The sequence below is a fragment of the Microtus oregoni genome, unplaced genomic scaffold (assembly GCF_018167655.1).
Source record: "Microtus oregoni isolate MIOR12 unplaced genomic scaffold, Mior012 000016F_ref0000370, whole genome shotgun sequence".
NCBI lineage: Eukaryota > Metazoa > Chordata > Mammalia > Rodentia > Cricetidae > Microtus > Microtus oregoni.
Genome location: NW_024543075.1, coordinates 31,262,703 through 31,282,032, shown reverse-complemented (window position 1 = coordinate 31,282,032; position 19,330 = coordinate 31,262,703). Strand labels below are relative to the sequence as shown.

Here is a 19,330-nt window from a genome sequence, read left to right as displayed (position 1 = left end):
GAAAAAAGAGTGAAAGAGAAAAATGGGCAGGAAGCAAGGATAAAACATAGGAAGGAGTAATAAATACAATCAATCCACTAATCACATTGAATGTCAGTGGTCTAAACCCACCAGTTAAAAGACAGAGGTCATGAGAGAAAGATCCACCATGCTAGTGCCAATCAAAAGAGAGCAGAGAGCAGCTTGCTATGGGACTTTTAATCCGAGACAGCATCAGAGCAAGAACATCCATTGGAAAGTGGAGCATTACATAGGTTTTAAGAAGCTAATTCTTGAAGAAGATACAAAAATCTTTCTACATATTTGACCACACAGATTTGGAAGTGTTCAAGGAAAAAACATCAAGGAAAAGTCAAGCCCTTATCAGAGCTAAGACTTCAACACACCTCTAGCAGGTGAGGACAGATCCAGGAAGCTGGGGAAGGAGTAGCAAGAACTTAACTGAATCACCTGCTCACTAGTATCATTGGCCACTTTACCTATTAACAGTACATCCCACATTCTTAGGCTTATGTGGTACATTTTCCAAGCTAAAGAGCACCCCAGCCCTAAAACAAGCTTCACTAATTTAAAAGAACAGACATCACACAATGCCCATTCTTAGCCTACACAAGAATTAAGCTGGAAGCCAATAACAGAAAGCTTGAAATTCTAAAGCACTTGGAGTGTAAATCGCCCATTTCTAAGAAGAACTTCAAATAAATGAACAGGAAAACACAGCTTATCAAAATATGTGTGATGTTATAAAAACGGTGCTTGGAGAGAAAGTTATAGCATTGAAAGATCTTTTTCAATAAAGATCTAAAACTCAGTAGTCTAAGGTTTTACCTTAAGAAACTAGAAATACTGTAGCAAATGAAATCCGGGACATTTTCCAATAAAAGAAAGTAATTTTTAAAGCAGTAGAAATCAATGAAATTGAAAATATGGGATCAGTAGAGAAAGATAACAAGGCCAAAATCCGATGGTTTCTTTTTAAAGATTAATTAGCTGACTAGCCTTCCGTCAGCCTGAGAAGGAAAAGACACCAATTACTGAAGTAGGAACTAAAGAATAGACATCACTGTATACCCAAGGGTTACAAATATTTTAAGTAAACAATGTGAACAACTCTTATGACCACAAATTTTATAACCTAGATTAAAACCATTCAATTTCTTAAAAATCATAATTTTCCAAAAGTATTATCAGAATAAAAGACCTATGTCTATTAAAGAGATCAAATCAATAATAATCCCTCAAAAGAAAAAACACCAAACCTAGACACAGTCACTGGTGAATACTTTCAAAAGGTTTAGTAAGAGATTACACCGAGTGTATAGGCTCTATTGGATGATAGAAGCAGAGGGACACTTCCTAATTCCATCTATGAAGACACTGTTACTTTATTAACAAAACCAAAGATATTACACAAAAGAAAACCACAGAGCAATAGCTCTTGGGGCCATAGATTTAAAACTCTCAACAGAAAGGTGATTAGTAATCATACTTGACTGAAAAGCCTACAAACTGGAACAGTTATCAGAATAGAAAGGTATACCTACAGGTACAATAGTGGCATCTTGGAGGTAACCACCGGCTGTCTTATTGGGCATTAGGCCCACTCAGTTGGGGAAAATTCTTGCCTGGAACCATCAAAGTAGCCAACCACCCATGGCTGGTAAAGTCATGGACCTACTATTCCCACTTTCCTAAAACAGTTATACTGCCTAACTGCATTCTGAATACGTAACACCCACAGGTAAGTGTAGCTCTCACCGTTCATCAAGGAAGCTTCTTTCTGCAGCCAATGGAGACCATTACAGAAGTTCACAACTGGTCAGAATGCAAGAACCACTGGCCATGAAGTGCTCAACTCCAGCTGATACATCTACAACACAACCCCTATCCATAAGGCTCAGGGAACGTCATGGGAGAGGGGGCAGAAAGAGAGTAAGGACCAAGGATCAGGATGTCTGCAGAGAGATACTGACTCCTATATATGATAATGCAGCTGCACCCATAAAATTTCAATAAATACCTAAAGAAGACCTGGGTAATGATGTGCCTACACCCATGGGGAAATTTCACAAGGCCGCACCCCTAAATGAAGACCTAAAGGCAATTAGTACTTGCTGGGAGAGGAGGGCTCTCCAAAAACAAGTTCCCTGATGGTTTACCTAATCCCAAGTGATCAGCACTAAACACATATACATATAAACAACACCACATAGACTAGGTGATTGTGTTTATGTATACATATGTGCATACAAAAACAGTAATAATTAAAGAATAAGTTTGAGAAGAAGCTGGAAGTTGGTAGAAATGGAAGGAATTGAAGGAGGAATAAGAGAGGTGAAAATGATATAATTCTTATATATGAAATTCTCAAGAAACAATTTTAAAAAACTCAACAAAATAAAAAATTTAACCCCCCAATTTTTTTAAGTATAATTGTTCCATATGACTTTTTTCAGGAGTTGTGCTAGTTTTATGTCAACTTGACACAAGCTAGAGTCATCTGAAAGGAGGGAATCTCATTTGAGAAAATGCCTCTGTAAGATCTGGCTGGCGGTAGGCAAGCCTGTAGGACATTTTCTTAATTAGTGATTGATGTGGGAGGGCCGAGCCCATTGTGGGTGGGGCTATCTTTGGGCTGCTGGTTTGGGTTCTATAAGAAAGCAGGCTGAGAAAGCTCTGATCAGCAAGCCAGTAAGCAGCACACCTCCACGGTCTCTGTATCAGCTCCTACCTCCAGATTCCTGCCCTGCTTGGGTTCCTGTCCTGACTTCCTTCAGTGATTAACAGTAATACAGAAGTGTAAGCCTAATAAATCTTTTCCTTCTCAACTTGCTTTTGGCTATGGTGTTTCATCACAGCAATAGTAACTATAACCAAGACAGAAATCGGTACCAGGATTGTGGGGTATTTCTGTAACTGACCTGACCGTGTGTTTTGGGGTGGATTGTGGAAGGACTTTAGAACTTTGGACTGGAAAAGCCTGAGTGTTGAAAACTTGGTAAGATGTTCTGTGAGAGCTTGGAAGATGAGAATGTTAAAAGCTGATGGACAGTGGTGGTGCACGCCTTTAATCCCAGCACTCAGGAGACAGAGGCAGGCAGATCTCTAAGTTCCAGGCTGGACTGATCTACAAAACGAGTTCCAGAACAGCCAGAGCTATTACACTGTATTTGTCTCAAAAAAGAAAAAACAAAACAAACAAAACAAAAAGAATGGCAATAGCATTGCAGATGATGGAGGCCTGGCTTGCAAATTTTCAGAGGAGTCTGAAAATCCTTTAATGACTCTATCAGTACAGTTAGCTATTCTGAGGTAAGAATCTGTTGTTCTCAGCAAAATTCTTCACAGATCTCAAAAGAACAGTACTCAACTTCATATGGAAAAGCAAAAAAAAAAAAACCCAACAAACAAACAAACAAACAAAAAACAGGATAGCCAAAACAATCCTGTACAATAAAAGAACTTCTGGAGGCATCACAATCCCTGACTTCAAGCTCTAATACAGAGCTGCAGTACTGAAAACAGACTGGTACTGGCATAAGAACAGACAGGAGGACCAATGGAACCGAGGAGAAGACCTGGATATCAATCCACACATCTTCGAACACCTGATTTTTGACAAAGAAGCAAAAAAATATCAAATGGAAAAAAGAAAGCATATTTAACAAGTGGTGCTGGCATAATTGGATATCAACATGTAGAAGAATGAAAATAGACCCATATATATCACCATGCACAAAATTCAAGTCCAAATGGATCAAAGACCTTAACATAAAGCCAACCACACTGAACCTTATAGAAGAGAAAGTGGGAACTACACTTGTACGCGTTGGCACAGTAGACTACTTCCTAAATATAACCTCAGCAGCACAGACACTGAGAGAAACAATAAATGGGATCTCCTGAAACTGAAAGCTTCTGTAAAGCAAAGGACATGGTCAACAAGAGAAAAGGAGAGCCTACAGAATAGGAAAAGATCTTCACTAGCCCCACATCAGACAGATGTCTGATCTCCAAAATATACAAAGAACTCAAGAAATTGGTCACCAAAAAAAAAAAAAAAAAAAAAAAACTGGAGCACAGACCTAAACAGAGAACTCTTAACAGAAGAATCTAAAATGGCTGAAAGACACTGAAGGAAATGTTCAACATCCTTAGTCATCACAGAAATGCAAATCAAAACAACTCTGAGATTCCATCTTACACCTGTAAGAATGGCCAAGGTCAAAAACACTGATGACAACTTATGCTGGAGAGGTTGTGGGGAAAAGGGAACACTTCTGTATTGCTGGTGGGAATGCAAGCTGGTACAGCCCCTTTGGATGTCAGTGTGGCGATTTCTCATAAAATTAAGAAACAGCCTTCCTCAAGACCCAGCAATACCACTTTTGGGTATATATCCAAAGGATGCTCAATTGTGCCACAAGGACATGTGCTCAACTATGTTCATAGCAGCTTTGTTTGTCATGGCCAGAATCTGGAAACAACATAAATGCCCCTTGGCCGAAGAATGGATAAGGAAAATGTGGTATATTTACACAATGGAGTACTACACAGCAGAAAAAAATAATGACATCTTGAATTTTGCAGGAAAATGGATGGATCCAGAAAACATTATTTTGAGTGAGGTAACCCAGACACAGAAAGACAATTATCACATGCACTCACTCATAGGTGGTTTTTAAACAGAAAGCAAAGAAAACCAGCCTACAAAACACAATCCCAGAGAACTTAGACAACAATGCGGACACTAAGAGAGATTTAAATAGATCTAATCTACATGGGAAGTAAAAAGTAGAAAAAGAAGAGATCTCCTGAGTTAATTGGGAGCACGGGGACCTTGGGGGAGGATTGAAGGGGGAAAGGGAGAGGCAGAGAAGGGAGCAGAGAAAAATGTAGAGCTCAATAAAAATCAATAAAAGAAAATCCCTTAATGATAAAAATAGAAGTGGTGGGGAAAAGAGATCCGGCGAAGGATACACAGAAAGGGCAGTTAGTGAAGTAAGAGGAAACCTAGGAGAGCATAATATTCTAAAGTCAAAATAATGAGCATGCTCTTAAAAACAGTATAGTCAGATGTTCATGGTGGGTCAGATATATGTTAAGGACTGTGAAATAACCTTGATCTCATAAAGTAGATGTAATTGGGAGAATAATATTGCCAGATCATTTTGAGTAATAACCTAATTCACTCAAATTATTTTTTCAGAATTCTTATGCTTTTACTATATGAAGAAGCAAGGATTAAATTAGTACAATGCAATGTGTTTTTTCTGCCTTATCAATAAAAATAAAAGTGTTAAAAAAAAGAATCTGTGGTTCTGATTATCTGGGACTGAACCAACTGTGGTTAGGAGATGGACACCATCAAGGTGAAGTCCTCTGGGAGGTGTCTCCTAACGATCAGCACACAATAACTGTGTTCTAGAGGCAGCCAAGTTTGTGCCTTCTGCTGGTAGCTAAACTCGCTAATGTCATAACCACCCAGGTGGCACTGGTTTTAAAGGCATAAAGGACTCATAGAGAGCAGCTGGGACTTGGTGCTGTGTGGCAGGGTTGGAGTCCCTGAAGAGAACCGAGGAGAGGCTGTCGGTGAAAGTGCAACCCAGCTCCAGCAGAAGAAGCCAGCATGGTGGAGATGCTGGTACATAGGATGACTACCAAGGAGAGCAGGGCCAGTGGAGGAAAACAGCCTGAGCCTAGAAGATAAGCTGTGTGTGCCGCAGAGGAGCAGAGCCAGAGAAGTGGTCCAGTCCCTTTAGAGAAACCCAGAGGATGGTGGGTGGATCCCAGACATTGGACGTTGGATTATTTACACAGTTGGAGTTTGGTTGTGCTTTGTTCAGATTACAATTGAGCTCTGGTTCTTAACTTTTTAAAGTAAAGAAGTATTTAATTTATTTTTGATTTTTTTACAATAACCCACAGGTAAGAGACTTGAAACTTTTAAAGAGATTTTGGAGTTTAGAAAGACTTTGGATTTTAAATGAGAGTTTGGTTATTTTAAAGACACTTTGAACTTTCAAGTTTTTGAATTTTTAAAGACTGGGACTTTTAAAAGTGGGACTATTTCATATTGCAATGTTAATATTAACGTGTTCTCTTTTGGAGGGATAAGAAAGGGGGGCTGTGGCTTCACACTGATGTGTTTATGTGTCAAGCTGGCAAGGGATCCATTGTGCTGGCTAGATTTATGTCAGCTTGACATAAGTTACAGTCATTTGAGAGGAGAGTACTTTAATTGAGAAAATTCCTCCCTGAAATCTGACTATAGGCAGGCCTATAGAGCATTTTCATAATTTGTGACAAATGGGAACCCATTATGGGTGGTACCACCCCTAGGCTGGGGGTGCTGGGTTCTGTTGAAATAGGAGCAGCGGGGCTGTGTCCCGCCACCCAGCCGCCCTCATGGCTAGCTTTATACCCAAAATAATTACATGAAAACTGTATTCTTTTAAACACTGCCTGGCCCATTAGTTCCAGCCTCTTATTGGCTAGCTCTTACATATCAATCAAACCCATTTCTAATATCCCTGTAACACCATGAGGTGTCTTACCAGGGAAGATCTTAACCTGCGTCTGTGTCCGGTAGGAGAATCATGGCGACTTCTTGACTCAGGTTCTTTCTCCCAGCATTCTGTTCTGTTTACTCCGCCTACCTAATTTTATGTCCTATTAAAGGGCCAAGGCAGTCTCTTTATTTAACCAATGAAATTAACACAAAACAGAAGACTCTTCCCCATCAGGGTTCTATAAGAAAACAGGTTGAACAAGCTAGGAAGCAACACCTCTCCATGGCCTCTGCATCAGACTCCAGGTTTTTGCCCTGTTTGAGTACCTGTCCTGACTTCCTTCAAAGATGGACTATTGTCTTAGTTTGGGCTTCTACTGCTGTGAAGAGACACCGTGACCACAGCAACTCTTATAAAGGAGAATATTTAATTGGGAATAGCTTACGGTTTCAGAGGTTTGGTTCATTTTTATTATTGTGGGAAGCATGGTGGTGTGTTGTAGTAATAGGAGCGGCAGGGCTGCGTCCCCAGCACCCGGCTGCCCACATGGCTAGCTCTAGCTTTACCCAAAATAATTACACCGAAACTGTATTCTTTTAAACACCGCTTGGTCCATTATATCTAGCCTTTTCTCGCACCTGGACTAGCCCATTTCTAATATCCGTGTAGCTCACGAGCTGGTTTACCAGGAATGATCTTAACCTGCAGCTGCCTGGAGTGGGAGAATCATGGCGACTCTCTGACTCAGCTTCTTTCTCCCAGCCTTCTGTTCTGTTTACTCCTCCCACCTATGTTTTAACCTATGAAGGCCAGCCAAGCAGTTTCTTTATTGCTTAACCAATGAAATCAACAGATTGATATATGACACTCCCCCATCAGTGTGTAGCAGGCATGGTGCTGGAGAAGGAACTGAGGGTTCTACATCGTGACCCTCAGTCAGCAGGAGCAGCTGTGTGTACCACACTGGACATAGCTTGAGTATAGGCAACCTCAAAGCCTGCCCTCTTCCCCCACAGTGACACACTTCCTCCAACAAGGCCACACCTACCCCATCAAGACCACACCTCCTAATAGTGCCACTCCCTATGAGTTTATGGGGGCCAATTACATTCAAACTACCACAACTATGATGATATGGAAGTGTAAGCCAAATAAATCTTTTCCTCCCCAGCTTGCTTTTGGTCATGTTGTCTCATCATAGCAAGAGTAACTCTAACTAAGATAGCTGGTTGACCCCAGATAAGTTTCCCATGCTTTCAGTAAATAACTTCCCACACATGCTCATGGGAGCTGCTCTAACTAAAGCCAGAAGATACACAGCACACACCAGGAAAGCAAGAGAGGTACTTGCTAGAAAGAAGGATTTCTTTGGAGGAGGGGAGACAAGAAAGGGTAATGGGGATTGAAATTAACTAAAAGTTATTATAGAAGCATATGAAACTGTCAAAGAATTAAAAATAAGAAATAAAGATAATAAGCACAATTGGATACAATGGCTTTCACTAAAGGCACTTGCTTTAATTCTTTGAGAGGGTTCTACATGCAGGCAGAAGAACTAACACAGTCTGGAGGAACAAGAATGGTTACTATTCGATTATAGTGTCCTTCAACATTACTGGGATTATATTTGGAAAAATATGAAGACCAATTAAATAGAAGACATAAGTAGAAGTTACAAAGGTGGGTATTGCAGGAAACTAGGTGACTTCTGTGTTTTTTAACAATTCCTCCAGGAGGGCGTTTTAACATTTTAGTTAAGTTCTAAAGCTGGAACTCAACAAAGTTCAGACCAGGAACACCCTCCTCCTCCACCTCTGAACAGGAGATGCGTAGGTGATTGAGGAGCCTTGTGCAGGATCGTCACCTAGGGGCTGGTTCCTCCAAGTGCTGGCACAATGTCTGGGCCCAGAGAGCACAGATGTGCCAGATCTCTGTAATCACACTGTGCTAAGCACTATTCCGGGGCCTGGGGATCAGAGGCTGCTAATGCAGAATGATGGATCTAGAAATAAAATCGAGTCAAGTCAGACTCCCCAGAGTTACTCTCTCCACCCCCAGAAGGACACTGCGTTTTAATGTGTTTATTTGCCTCTGGTTTTCACAGATCATAGATGAAGAAGAGACCCAGTTTATGAGTAACTGCCCCGTGGCAGTCACTGAAAGCACCCCTCGGAGGAGGACACGGATCCAGGTGTTTTGGATAGCGCCACCAGCAGGGACAGGCTGTGTGATTCTGAAGTAAGTGAGCATGGCCTCTTCACCTACTTTTCTGCGGTGATCAGAGATGTCCTGTGTGTCTTCAGGAAGAGGTGTGGCTTCTGGGGCATCAGGCAAACCCTTCCCTGGGTCTTCCATTTTCTCCATGCTAAATGCATAAGGAATCAAGTGCCCATCTTCATTCAGTATTAAGAGTCCATTCTGTGCATCCATAGGTAATAACGCACGCACCGGTTAAGAAAAACATAACCAAGCAAATAATACAAGCCTGGTGTCTTCATTTGGAATTAATGTGGGTTTTTTTTCCTTGTGATTTGAAGCATCCCCATTAACTAGCATCCTTAAACTGTGCTCTGCCTGACCTAATGCCCAATTGCAACCTCCAGTTGCCCAGGTTCCTCTTTACAAACTTTTCTTCCACCTTGGTTGGCAAAGGCTTGCCGAATACACACCAGGTGTCAGGTCGGTCCTCCAGCCCTGCACACACCGTGAGCAGTGCACACCTGCAATCCCAGCACTCAAAGATAGAGGCAGAAGGAGCAGATGCTCAAGGTTATATTTGGCTACAGAGTAAGATTTGAGGCTAGCCTGAGCTACACAGGACCAAGTCTCAAATAAAATTGCCTTCATCACCACTTCCCAGGCAGCCGCTAGGTAAGTGGCCACATGGAGAGCTTTGACCAGCCAGAATCATTTCCTCTGAAAGGCAGCATTGTCTCAAAGCTGCATCTCCGGCTTATGAACCACAAGGTGATGTTCTTTGAGATATAAACAGAAGGGGAGGACAGTTATTTCTGCAGCCAGATACATTTAGATGTTGCATACTGGATCTCCATCTTACAGACCGATAGCGTACTAGCATGGTTGAAGGCTTTGCAAAGTCCTACCAAAAGCTAACAAACAAGCCAAACACTTTGTCATTTCAGTGGCGTGTCCCAAACTTACCTGATGGGAAAGCCCCTTTTAAATCTTTTATCTTATGGCACTAGTTCTTTGGAGTAGGTTTAAAGGCCCATTTCAATTGATGTCTGATGGAGGAGGGTCATTGGCTAATAAAGAAACTGCCTTGGCCCATTTTATAGGTTAGAACATAGGTAGGTGGAATAAACAGAACAGAATGCTGGGAGAAAGAGGAAGTGAGCTCAGACTCAATAGCTCTCCTCTCTGGGGCAGACACGATGAAGCTCCGACCCAGGATGGATGTAGGCTAGAATCTTCCTGGTAAGTGCACCTTGGGGTGCTACACAGATTATTAGAGATGGGTTAAAGCAAGATATGAGAGTTAGCCAGAATAGGCTAGATATAATGGGCCAGGCAGTGTTTAAATGAATACAATTTGTGTGTTGTTATTTCGGGGCATAAGCTAGCCAGGCGGTTGGGAGCAGGGCGGCAGGAATGCAACCCGCAGCTCCTACTACAGATGTCGAGACTTTTAGGATTTCAGACATACAAGCGGTCATGAGCAGATGGCAGGACTCCATTTCAAGCACCCAAGGCGTCATTTACTGCTTGGTTCAGTATGTTGGCACATGCTTGTAATCCCAGCACTTAGAAAGTAGAGCCAGGAAAACCAGAAGTTCAAGGTCAGCTTCATCTACATAGAGAGATCCAGGTCACCCTGGACCACATAAGACAAGAGACTCTTTTCTCAAAAAATATGTACATGATCTTTTTCGTGGAGGTGGGGGATGGAACTTTCCCAGCCATGTTCTGTACTGAATCCCCAAAGGCCTTTTCTGTGAATTTGCTTCAATTGATAAATGTAGACATGTAGAACCCCCACTGCGATTGATCCAGCCCACCCACCTCCAAGAGCGGCTGATAATAGGGTCTCCCATGACTTCAGCTACAGCTGGCCAATGGGAAAGAAACCCACAGAGGCCTCTGGAAACACCTGCCTATTGCTAAACTCGGCCTCATCTTTCTGGCCTCCCTCCACTGACACATCATTTCCTCCTCCCTTAGTTGAACATGCGTTGAACATCTTTCCCCCGACTTCTTGACACGCTTACCTCTTAGCTCTTATGTACACTGATGGTCTAAAAACTCAAGCTGTAGGATTTTTTAAAATGAAATCACATCTATAAATCACAATACTAAGCGTGTACTGGTTGAAATGTGGGCCTTGAGGGACTAAGCAAAGACCACTGAGAAGGGAGGCAGTGCACGCCGCAGCTGACTGTACCCCGGGGAGTCAGTTACCACCACAGGTTTTCAGCAGAGAGTGAAAGGCAGGAGGGGGCAGGCAAAGCCTCTGGGGTGGATGTGGAGGTGTGAGTGAGTGTGTGTGTGTGTGTGTGTGTGTGTGTGTGTGTGTGTAATGGCTTCAGGTCCACTCTGCTGAGAGGTTGTTGCCATGGGGAAGCTGGTGGCAGGCTGACTGGAAGGGAAACATCTTATATGATTAGTGTGGAGGGTACATTTGGATTCCTAGTTGATCCTCAATTGAGAATACGCAAGGTAATGGAAAGGGGAGACTTGGCAGTCAACAGCTAAGTCCCGAGGAGCTGGTGAGGATGTGGGGTAGCAGGTTCCCACAATTCCTGTCACATACAGTCTTTATGTATATCAGTCCCTCAGCTTGGAGACTGGGTTCCAGGCTTGGCATTCTAGTACCCAGAGCCCTAATCCATGGTAGCCTGGTCCGTCGACAGAGCCTGGGCTCTAAAGATGAAGCTTGGAAGCAGTCCGCTGGGTCACAAGTCTCTCTGTTCTCAAAGCCCTCGTTCATCTGGCCCCGCATCTTGGTTTTCTTTTCTTTCTTGTTTTTGCAAACTAAAGCCATTTGATCTTCTGGTAGAATCCAGAAAGGCATCCTTTGTTTACCCACTGACAGTCAGCATATGCGAATGTAGGTTTTTCTGTTTTAACAATGAACATATGTGGCCCGTTTTCGTTCACTCCTCTGACAAATGTAAGTGAGCTCTTATTTGCCTGCCCTTTTGGGCATTGGAGGGTTTCAGCCCTGCACCGTCTCACAGGTCAAACGGGGAAGAGAAAACAACCAGGCAATGTTTTCTTCATGTCAAGAACTCAGCTTGCACATTCAGTTACCTGGCAGGCTTGGGCTAATTGACCTGCATAGCTAACGCACACAGGAGGAGACAGGCTCCCTGGAGCAAGACAACTTGAGAGTCTTTACTCTTCCTTTCTCCTGAGGGAATTATATCTTAGCCACAGTGCTGTGTTTAAAAACTTATAATTCTATAGGTGAGATGAAAACACAGACACATTGTAAACTTTTAAGCAACACAAAAAGAAGTGAGGTACAGAAAATATATATTAGAATACAGAAAAATTGAAAAACCCTCGACAGTCTCCTCAAATATTCCCAGTATTCCCCGTGATGCCAGCAATCCATATCAGCCTTGTGGGTGTGCTTTAAAGTTGTGTGTGTTCACTTACATTCTGAAGGTACGTGGAGCATGCGTAATACCCTGAACTTGAATGGATGCTCACTCGGGAGAACTTAGCAGAAGCATGTCTGGATCAGAATATGCGTATTTATAGTTGATTTTTAAGCTACTGCATGTTATCTGCGGTATGAATGTGCGAATCACGCTCCAAGAAGTTCACATTTGGATTCTCTCATGGTCTCTTTTCTGTCCCTGCTACAATCAATGATCTATAACAGACAACCAAGTGCATGCCTTTTTGAGTAAATACTTACATTTTTATTCATAGCAGATGACAAATCACAGGGCTATAAGGTATGCATATTAATGATTTCTACAGACACTGCCATATTGTCCTCAAAATTAGTGACAGAGCCTATAACCTTACCTGCTTAGCAGTCCCTGACATTACCAATTTCAAGAGACTTCTGTGTGAGAATCAAAATAATATCTCAGGTTAATTTACTTGCTACTTTTGTACTATTAATGCAGACTGGAGTTTACATCTTCAGCACCCACGTAATTGCTGTGTGGGTATGACAGCTCCCCTCCCCCATTATTGCAGTCCTCTGTGATGACCGAGTTTTCTGTCCCACCAGGTCCTACATCCATTTAGTCCCAAATAAACACACAGAGGCCTATATTAATTATAAACTGGTTGGCCTAGTAGCTCAGGCTTCTTATTAACTCTTATAACTTATAATTAGCCCCTAATTCTTGTCTGTGTTAACCACGTGGCTTGGTACCTTTTTCAGTGAGGCAGTCACATCTGGCTTCCTCTGTGTCTGGGTGACAACTGCAGACTGAGCCTTTCCTCTTCCCAGAATTCTCATTGCCCTGCCTATACTTCCTGCCTGGTCGGCCCACCTATACTTCCTGCCTGGCTACTGGCCAATCAGCATTTTATTAAAATACGACTGAAAGGGTACAGACCATTGTCCCACAGCACTTCTGAAGGAATAGGCAGAGGCTCTCTGGAGCAAGCTGGGTAGTGAGACCAATTGAATGGGCAAGATCATCACGAGACCCTGCCTCAATATGTAAGGTTCAAAGCAACCGTGTAAGACACTCAATGTCAACTTCTGGCTTTCACACATATACTTACACATGTACTCACACTTGCACATACATTCTGCCCCCACATATGTGAATACTCATCTCTGTCTCTCGGTCTCTCTCTACATACATAAAAATGCCAAAAAAAGCTTGACATTTTGATTAAAAATATGCATCTGTGCTTTCCCTTAGGAATTTAAGTTTTACATCTTAATCAAAAAATAGATTTTCTATACCCAAGGTTATAAATATATTTCATATTTATATTCCTAAAGATTTTAAAATAGGCTTAGACCTTTTGTCTTCCTAGAATTTGAGTTTGTTAATTACATGGTATCAGTAGACCACAACAGAAAATTCATGGTCTGCTCAGCTCAAAATGAGGTACCGGAGGAAAGTTGGAAAGCTGTGAGAAACATCTCTATGGAAGAATGACGATGGAGGGAGACTGATATCACACAGGTCTGAAGGCACAAAGAGAGTTGGGGGAAGGTGGGAGAATGTTCACCCCTGACAGGAGCTGAGGCCTTCATTTAGAGAGGCAGCTAGCCTGAGGGAACCCCACAGAAACTCCAGCCCTCTTGCATGGTTTCCCTCTGGGTTTCCCCTTTGGCCTGACGGATGGACAGAGGTCCTGGAGCCCATGTACGTGGTTCATAAAGCGCATCTATCCAAGTGAAGCCCAGGGGTGGAGATCTGGGTAGCTCTCTGGAGGCGCAACCTGGAGACGGCAGCACAAATGGGAATCAGAAAGCAGTCTTCTTGACAAAGTAGAGTTAGCAGTCCCCCGTCTATTTGTTGACTGGTGCATTCTTTTCCCAATGGCGTGGACTGCTACTTCATGAAAAGCAAAATCTGTGCATATCTCTCCTCCGTTTGGCTGCTCTTTTCATCTTGTCTTCCCTTTATGAGTCCTGTGCCGTTTTTAGCATAATTCTGTTTTGGTGACAAGTTAATCTTCTCAGCATTCAAAGTATGTGTGTTTATTCAAGCAGACTCATATTCCAGGTGAATTATATAAGTGTGCTCTGTCCAATAAAACCTGATGTTGGGATTTTGAATGATGCTACACTAAATTAATAGTTTAATATGGGGAAAGCCACCGTCCCTGCTATGTGTTTTCCAGTCAAAACCAGGACATCTGTCTACTTAAGCAGGTCTCTATCTTCCACAAAATCTTGTGTTTTTTTTTTTTATTAAACCATGCATTCTATGCAGGCTTTTCCTCCATGGACAACTTTGAATTTTGTTGTTCTTCATAGCAGGCATTTATGGGGGGCTACCCACTAGCTCCCAAATCACAACATGGAGACTTATTATTAATCACGAATGCTCTGTCCTAGTTAATGCTTCTCCCACTAGCTCTTATAACTTAACCTGCTTCTCTTCCTCTATGTTTTGCTTCAGGGCTTTTACCTTTCTTTCATTCTGTATGTCCTACTCCATGTCTGACTGGCTGGCTGGCTGGCAAGCAGTTGCCTGGCTAGCCCCAGGCATCTCCATTTCTTTCTCCTCCATTCTTCCATCTCTTTCCTTCTTTCCTACTTACTCTCTCTGCCCACCAGCCCCGCCTATTCCCTTTACTGCCTAGCTATTGGCCATTCAGCTTTTTATTAAACCTATCAGGTACCTTAGGCAGGCAGGTGAAACAGCCACATATCTTTGGAGTAAACAAATACAGCATACACAAATGCAATGTGTCTTTACATAGTTACAGTAATATCCACCACAGCTTTCGTGAATCTGGTCTGTTACCTGGTTATTCTTTCTGATTACTCACCATTCTTATTGACTAGAGTTTTTGATTTAGACAATACTACATTTTCTCAGTAGTTCTAAAGGTTTGTTCTTGCATTCTTTAGAGGTTGAGTATAATTGTTGATATCTGAAAACTATAATAATGAATACTTATACCTTTTGTTCTTTTATGTTTTGATTTTAATGGGAATGCACCGTATTTTATTTTAAAGTATTTTATGTGGTTAGAAAAAGTTTCAAGTTGATGTCATCAGTAAAGTACAGGAAGACTCTGGCTGGCTGGGCCAGTTTCCTTGCTTTTCATGTTGAAGGTAGCGTCTGCAAGACCAGCCAGCCAGTACACCTGCCAGATACCAAAACTGTATACCAGAAAACTGAGAAAAACTCAACTTAGAATGTAAATAATGATCCCAACTTGCAAAAACACTTTTAGCCTAGCTGTGGTATAAATAAAAACATGTATGCAAAAATTAGCAACCCCAAGACAAAAAGAGTGACAAGCTCAGCATGGTTAGAATTTAGAGAGAAGATGGGTGGGGAATGAAATCACAAGAGCTTCTTGGAAATATCAGCAATTATGTCTCGGTGGCAATGATGAGTCGTCTGGGCAAATGTATGGGAAGAGGTTACTCCAGGCAGAAGAGCATCAGAACCGGAATCTTAATGAGGACTTGGAGGTGAATGCTGCTCCGAGAGACAGTTAATAGACAGACATGTTGATCAGGAGATCTCCGGGGGCCAAAATCCATTAACATATCAGAGATGTCATCCAATGTCAGCATGAAGAGACTCAACCTGATTCAGGAGCATCAAGGGAACGATTAGAGGTTATTAAACCGCGAGGCTGTACAGTGGGAAGTTTTATTAAAGCTAACAAGGAGGTTTAAGATCTAGCCACAGAGTTCTGGACAGACAAAAAAGGAGAGGCAATGATAACAGTGAGTGATTCTGTTGGGGATGTGGCTCACTTGGAAGACTGTTTGCTCAACAGGCACAAAGCCCTAGATTCTATCCCCAGCCCTGGATAAAACAGCTTTAGTTCAAGGTCATTCTTAGCTACAAAATGAGTTCTAGTCCAACTTGAATTAAGTGAGATCCTGTTGGGAATAGGGAGGGGAGAGGAAGCAAGGGAGGAAGAGGGAGAGAGCATATGAATGGAAAGGAAGGAAGAAAGGACGAAGAAAAAGAAGCTGCCAGCTGTATTGCAGAGCCCTGATTTGAAGAAGGAGCCTTTATCATGCCATGCCAGACTAGTAACCCTCATAGGAAAAGCTGGAGTTTGCTCTAAAGCCACATGGTTGCTTGTGAAGGCCAGCAAGCAGCAATGGTGACTTCTCTCTTGGTAAACCTGATGCTGCTGTTTCCACTTCGCATTTGCATACAAATCTCGGAATCAGTGCTGGTGTCTCAGGCAGCGCTCTCCAAAGCTCTCTCTTCAGGGGCCCTGGCATGCTGTAAGGCTGCAGGGCTGCTGCAAAGCATTACCACTGAGTAGTGGATGAAAAGACCAAGGATAAAAACAAGAGCCTTAATGTAAGACAGATACTTTCAGACTACACAGAAGGATGTCCTGTCCTCTTCAGCCTGACCAAATTTTGTGTCTTGAGGGGTCCTCTCTTTTCTGGGCATTCATTATCTTCAGGTAGAATTCCAGCTCTTGCTCATTCCCACAGGAAGGATCTGAGAGTGGAAATTCTCCTGAGGGCAAGGCAGATCATTTGAGGAATTCAACTTTTATAAAGCAAAGGAGACGATAGCCAAGAGTCAAGCACTGTTCTGGGTTACAAATACTCCTTTCCTCTGTAAAGGAGCCTGGCGGTGTAGGTGTGAAGGAGAAAGCTGAGGCACAGGGAGGATAGGAAGGAGGCTAAGCAACTTCTCAAGGTCAAAGAATAGGCGACTTAGCTACAAGCATTGGAGCTCCACATTGCCCTTCAGCACTTCAGACAGGGGCTGTGGGTCAAGCTGAGATTCCACATCTCACCTTCAAACACTATTAGTAGGCAGGCCTTCAAGTGGTATGTGCTGCTTTTTTCTGTTGTTACTTTTATCCATTGCCCTATCCACAGACACTTTGTATCTTACTGTCAGGGGAATCTCTGACATGATCACATAAGCTCCTTGCCCTCCAATCCCTCTTCCCCTTGATGTTCTGATGCTCTATCTGTCTAACAAACCCAACACAGCTTCCTATCACCCTAAGATACAGTTCAAGATCCTGACCCTGCCATGTAACTCTCCCCATTTGCTCTGGCAGGATATCCCATCATTAGCCACTCAGTGAACCGGCTCTACAGCCTTTCTCCTCTGCTCATTGCTTTGGTGGCATTTATTGAGCACTTCTTGTATGCAGTCACTGAGGGCATGTGATGGTGCCTTTGACCCAAAGACAATCTATAAATAATACAAACCAGGTGCACAGCCCTTCGTCTGCAGTCCTGAAATCCAAACACTGAGATTAAAAAGATTTTTCATTACTCATCGAAGGCCCAGACCTTCCCTGGACTGAGATGACTACCATCTTTAGTGTGAAATGAGGGTGATGACGAGACCCTGTGGGTGTGGAATATATACTCTATTATCTTTATGTAACCCCAAAATCAATTCTAAAGTATATCTGGCCTCAAGGGTGCATGTCCTTGTTCATGCAATTCAGAGTGGGACCCTGGAAGCTTTACCAGGGTGTTACAGAAGTGAGAGGGGATAATTGTGTACTGGACCCCTAAAAGGGGACAATTCATCTTCCCTGAGTGAAATACCCTGATCCAGGCCACAGTTGCTGTAAGCTCTCTGAGCTCATTTGATGTTCTGTGTGGCCAAAAAGTGAAGTCAAAATTCTCCAGCAGTGTTTGAGGCCCTTCACAGCTTGCTTTGGTCACTGTTCAGTGCTAGGGATGGAACTCAGAGCCTTGCACATACTAAGATGTGTTCTACCACTGAGTCACATCCAAGCCCTACTGCATCCATCTTTATATTGTTTACGCAGGACTATGAGGTTTACAAAGGCAGGCATCCACTTTGCTTTTCTTTGTCACTTTAATGTGAAAGATGATAAGGCACAGCTCATGGGTCAAGTCCAACCCTCTATATTCTCTCTCTCTCTCTCTCTCTCTCTCTCTCTGTCTCTTTCTCTCTCTCTCTCTCTTCTTCCCACCCTCCCTCCCAAACCTCCCCTCTCTCACACACACACACTTCTACTGGAGCACAGCCATAGCCTTTTTATTTATCTACTATTTAGTGTGGCTTCCGTCATCTAGCAGTGGAACAGAAAGCTGCATCAGGCTGGGGAGATGCTCAGTAGTTAAGAACACTGACTGCCCTTGAAGAAGACTCAGGTTCAGGTCTCAGCACCCACAGGATGGTTCACAACCATCAGTAACTCCAGCTTCGGGAGGATCAGTGCCCTCCTCTGGTCTCCATGAGCACTGTTGGCATGTGCACTAGAACAGGGACCACTCAGTTTCTTCTACAAAGGGACAGAACGCGAGAGGTACAGCAGGCAGGAAAAATGTGCACCATCCAATTCCAGCGAGACGTATCTGGTTGCCGCAATGATGGTTGCAGTCACAGGTGGGCTGGGAGGTATAAAGAGATACACAGAAGTGACTCCTAGACTATGTTCTTCTCCTAAAGGCCCTGGTGTGATAACATTGGGAGAGACTACTGGATGATTGGAGCATGAGGTGGGGGCCACAGTGATGGGACCAGTACCCTTATGGAGGAGACAGGAGAGCTTTCTTCCTCTCTGTGCAAGGTTATGGAAGCCAGCCATCTGCGTCAGCAAGAGGGCAGTTGATGGCTACCCAATCTGCCAGCATCTTTGTCTTGGCCTTCCCAAACTCTATAAATAAATTTCTGTTATTTGCTAGCTATATTAGTTGATAATATTTTATGATAGCAGCCCTAATGTATGCAGTGTGTGTATACATGTACATGTTTCTGTCTGTCTGTCTGTCTGTCTGTCTGTCTGTCTGTCTGTCTGTCTATACGAGTGCAGGTGCTCATAGAGGCCAGAGAGGGTTGAATCCCCTGGTGCTCAGGCAGCTGTGAGCTGCAATGTGGATGAAGGGAGTGGAGCCCAAGTCCTCTACAAGAGCAGCAAGCGCTGTAGCGACTGATCTCATCTCTTCAGCTCCAGAAACCTTATCTCACAAAGCTCTGCAAAGACCTCACTAAACTGAGGCTCAGAGTCTCCATTCTGGGGAATAAAGCAGCCATGTTGTGAACCTGGGACTTAAACCTGCTGCCACCAGACTCCTGGTCAGCCAGTAAGTGACACGGGCGAGGTTGGCTTTCTCACGCCCTGTTCTTGATCTGTGAGATGAAGCAGAGTCCTTTCCGAACACAGAGGCTCAGAACCAAGCCTGTGAGAGCCGATGCTGTTCCCTCAAT

General features: G+C 43.1%; 1 protein-coding gene across 1 annotated transcript in view; it reads left to right on the top strand.

The window, feature by feature from the left end:
• Nucleotides 1-19,330, top strand: part of Spon1 (spondin 1) — a 294,791-nt gene that overhangs the window by 72,916 nt on the left and 202,545 nt on the right. Inside the window, exon 3 of the mRNA XM_041666818.1 lies at nt 8,617-8,750. Within this exon, the coding sequence (XP_041522752.1) occupies nt 8,617-8,750 (134 nt within the window). The remainder of the gene's footprint in view (nt 1-8,616; nt 8,751-19,330) is intronic.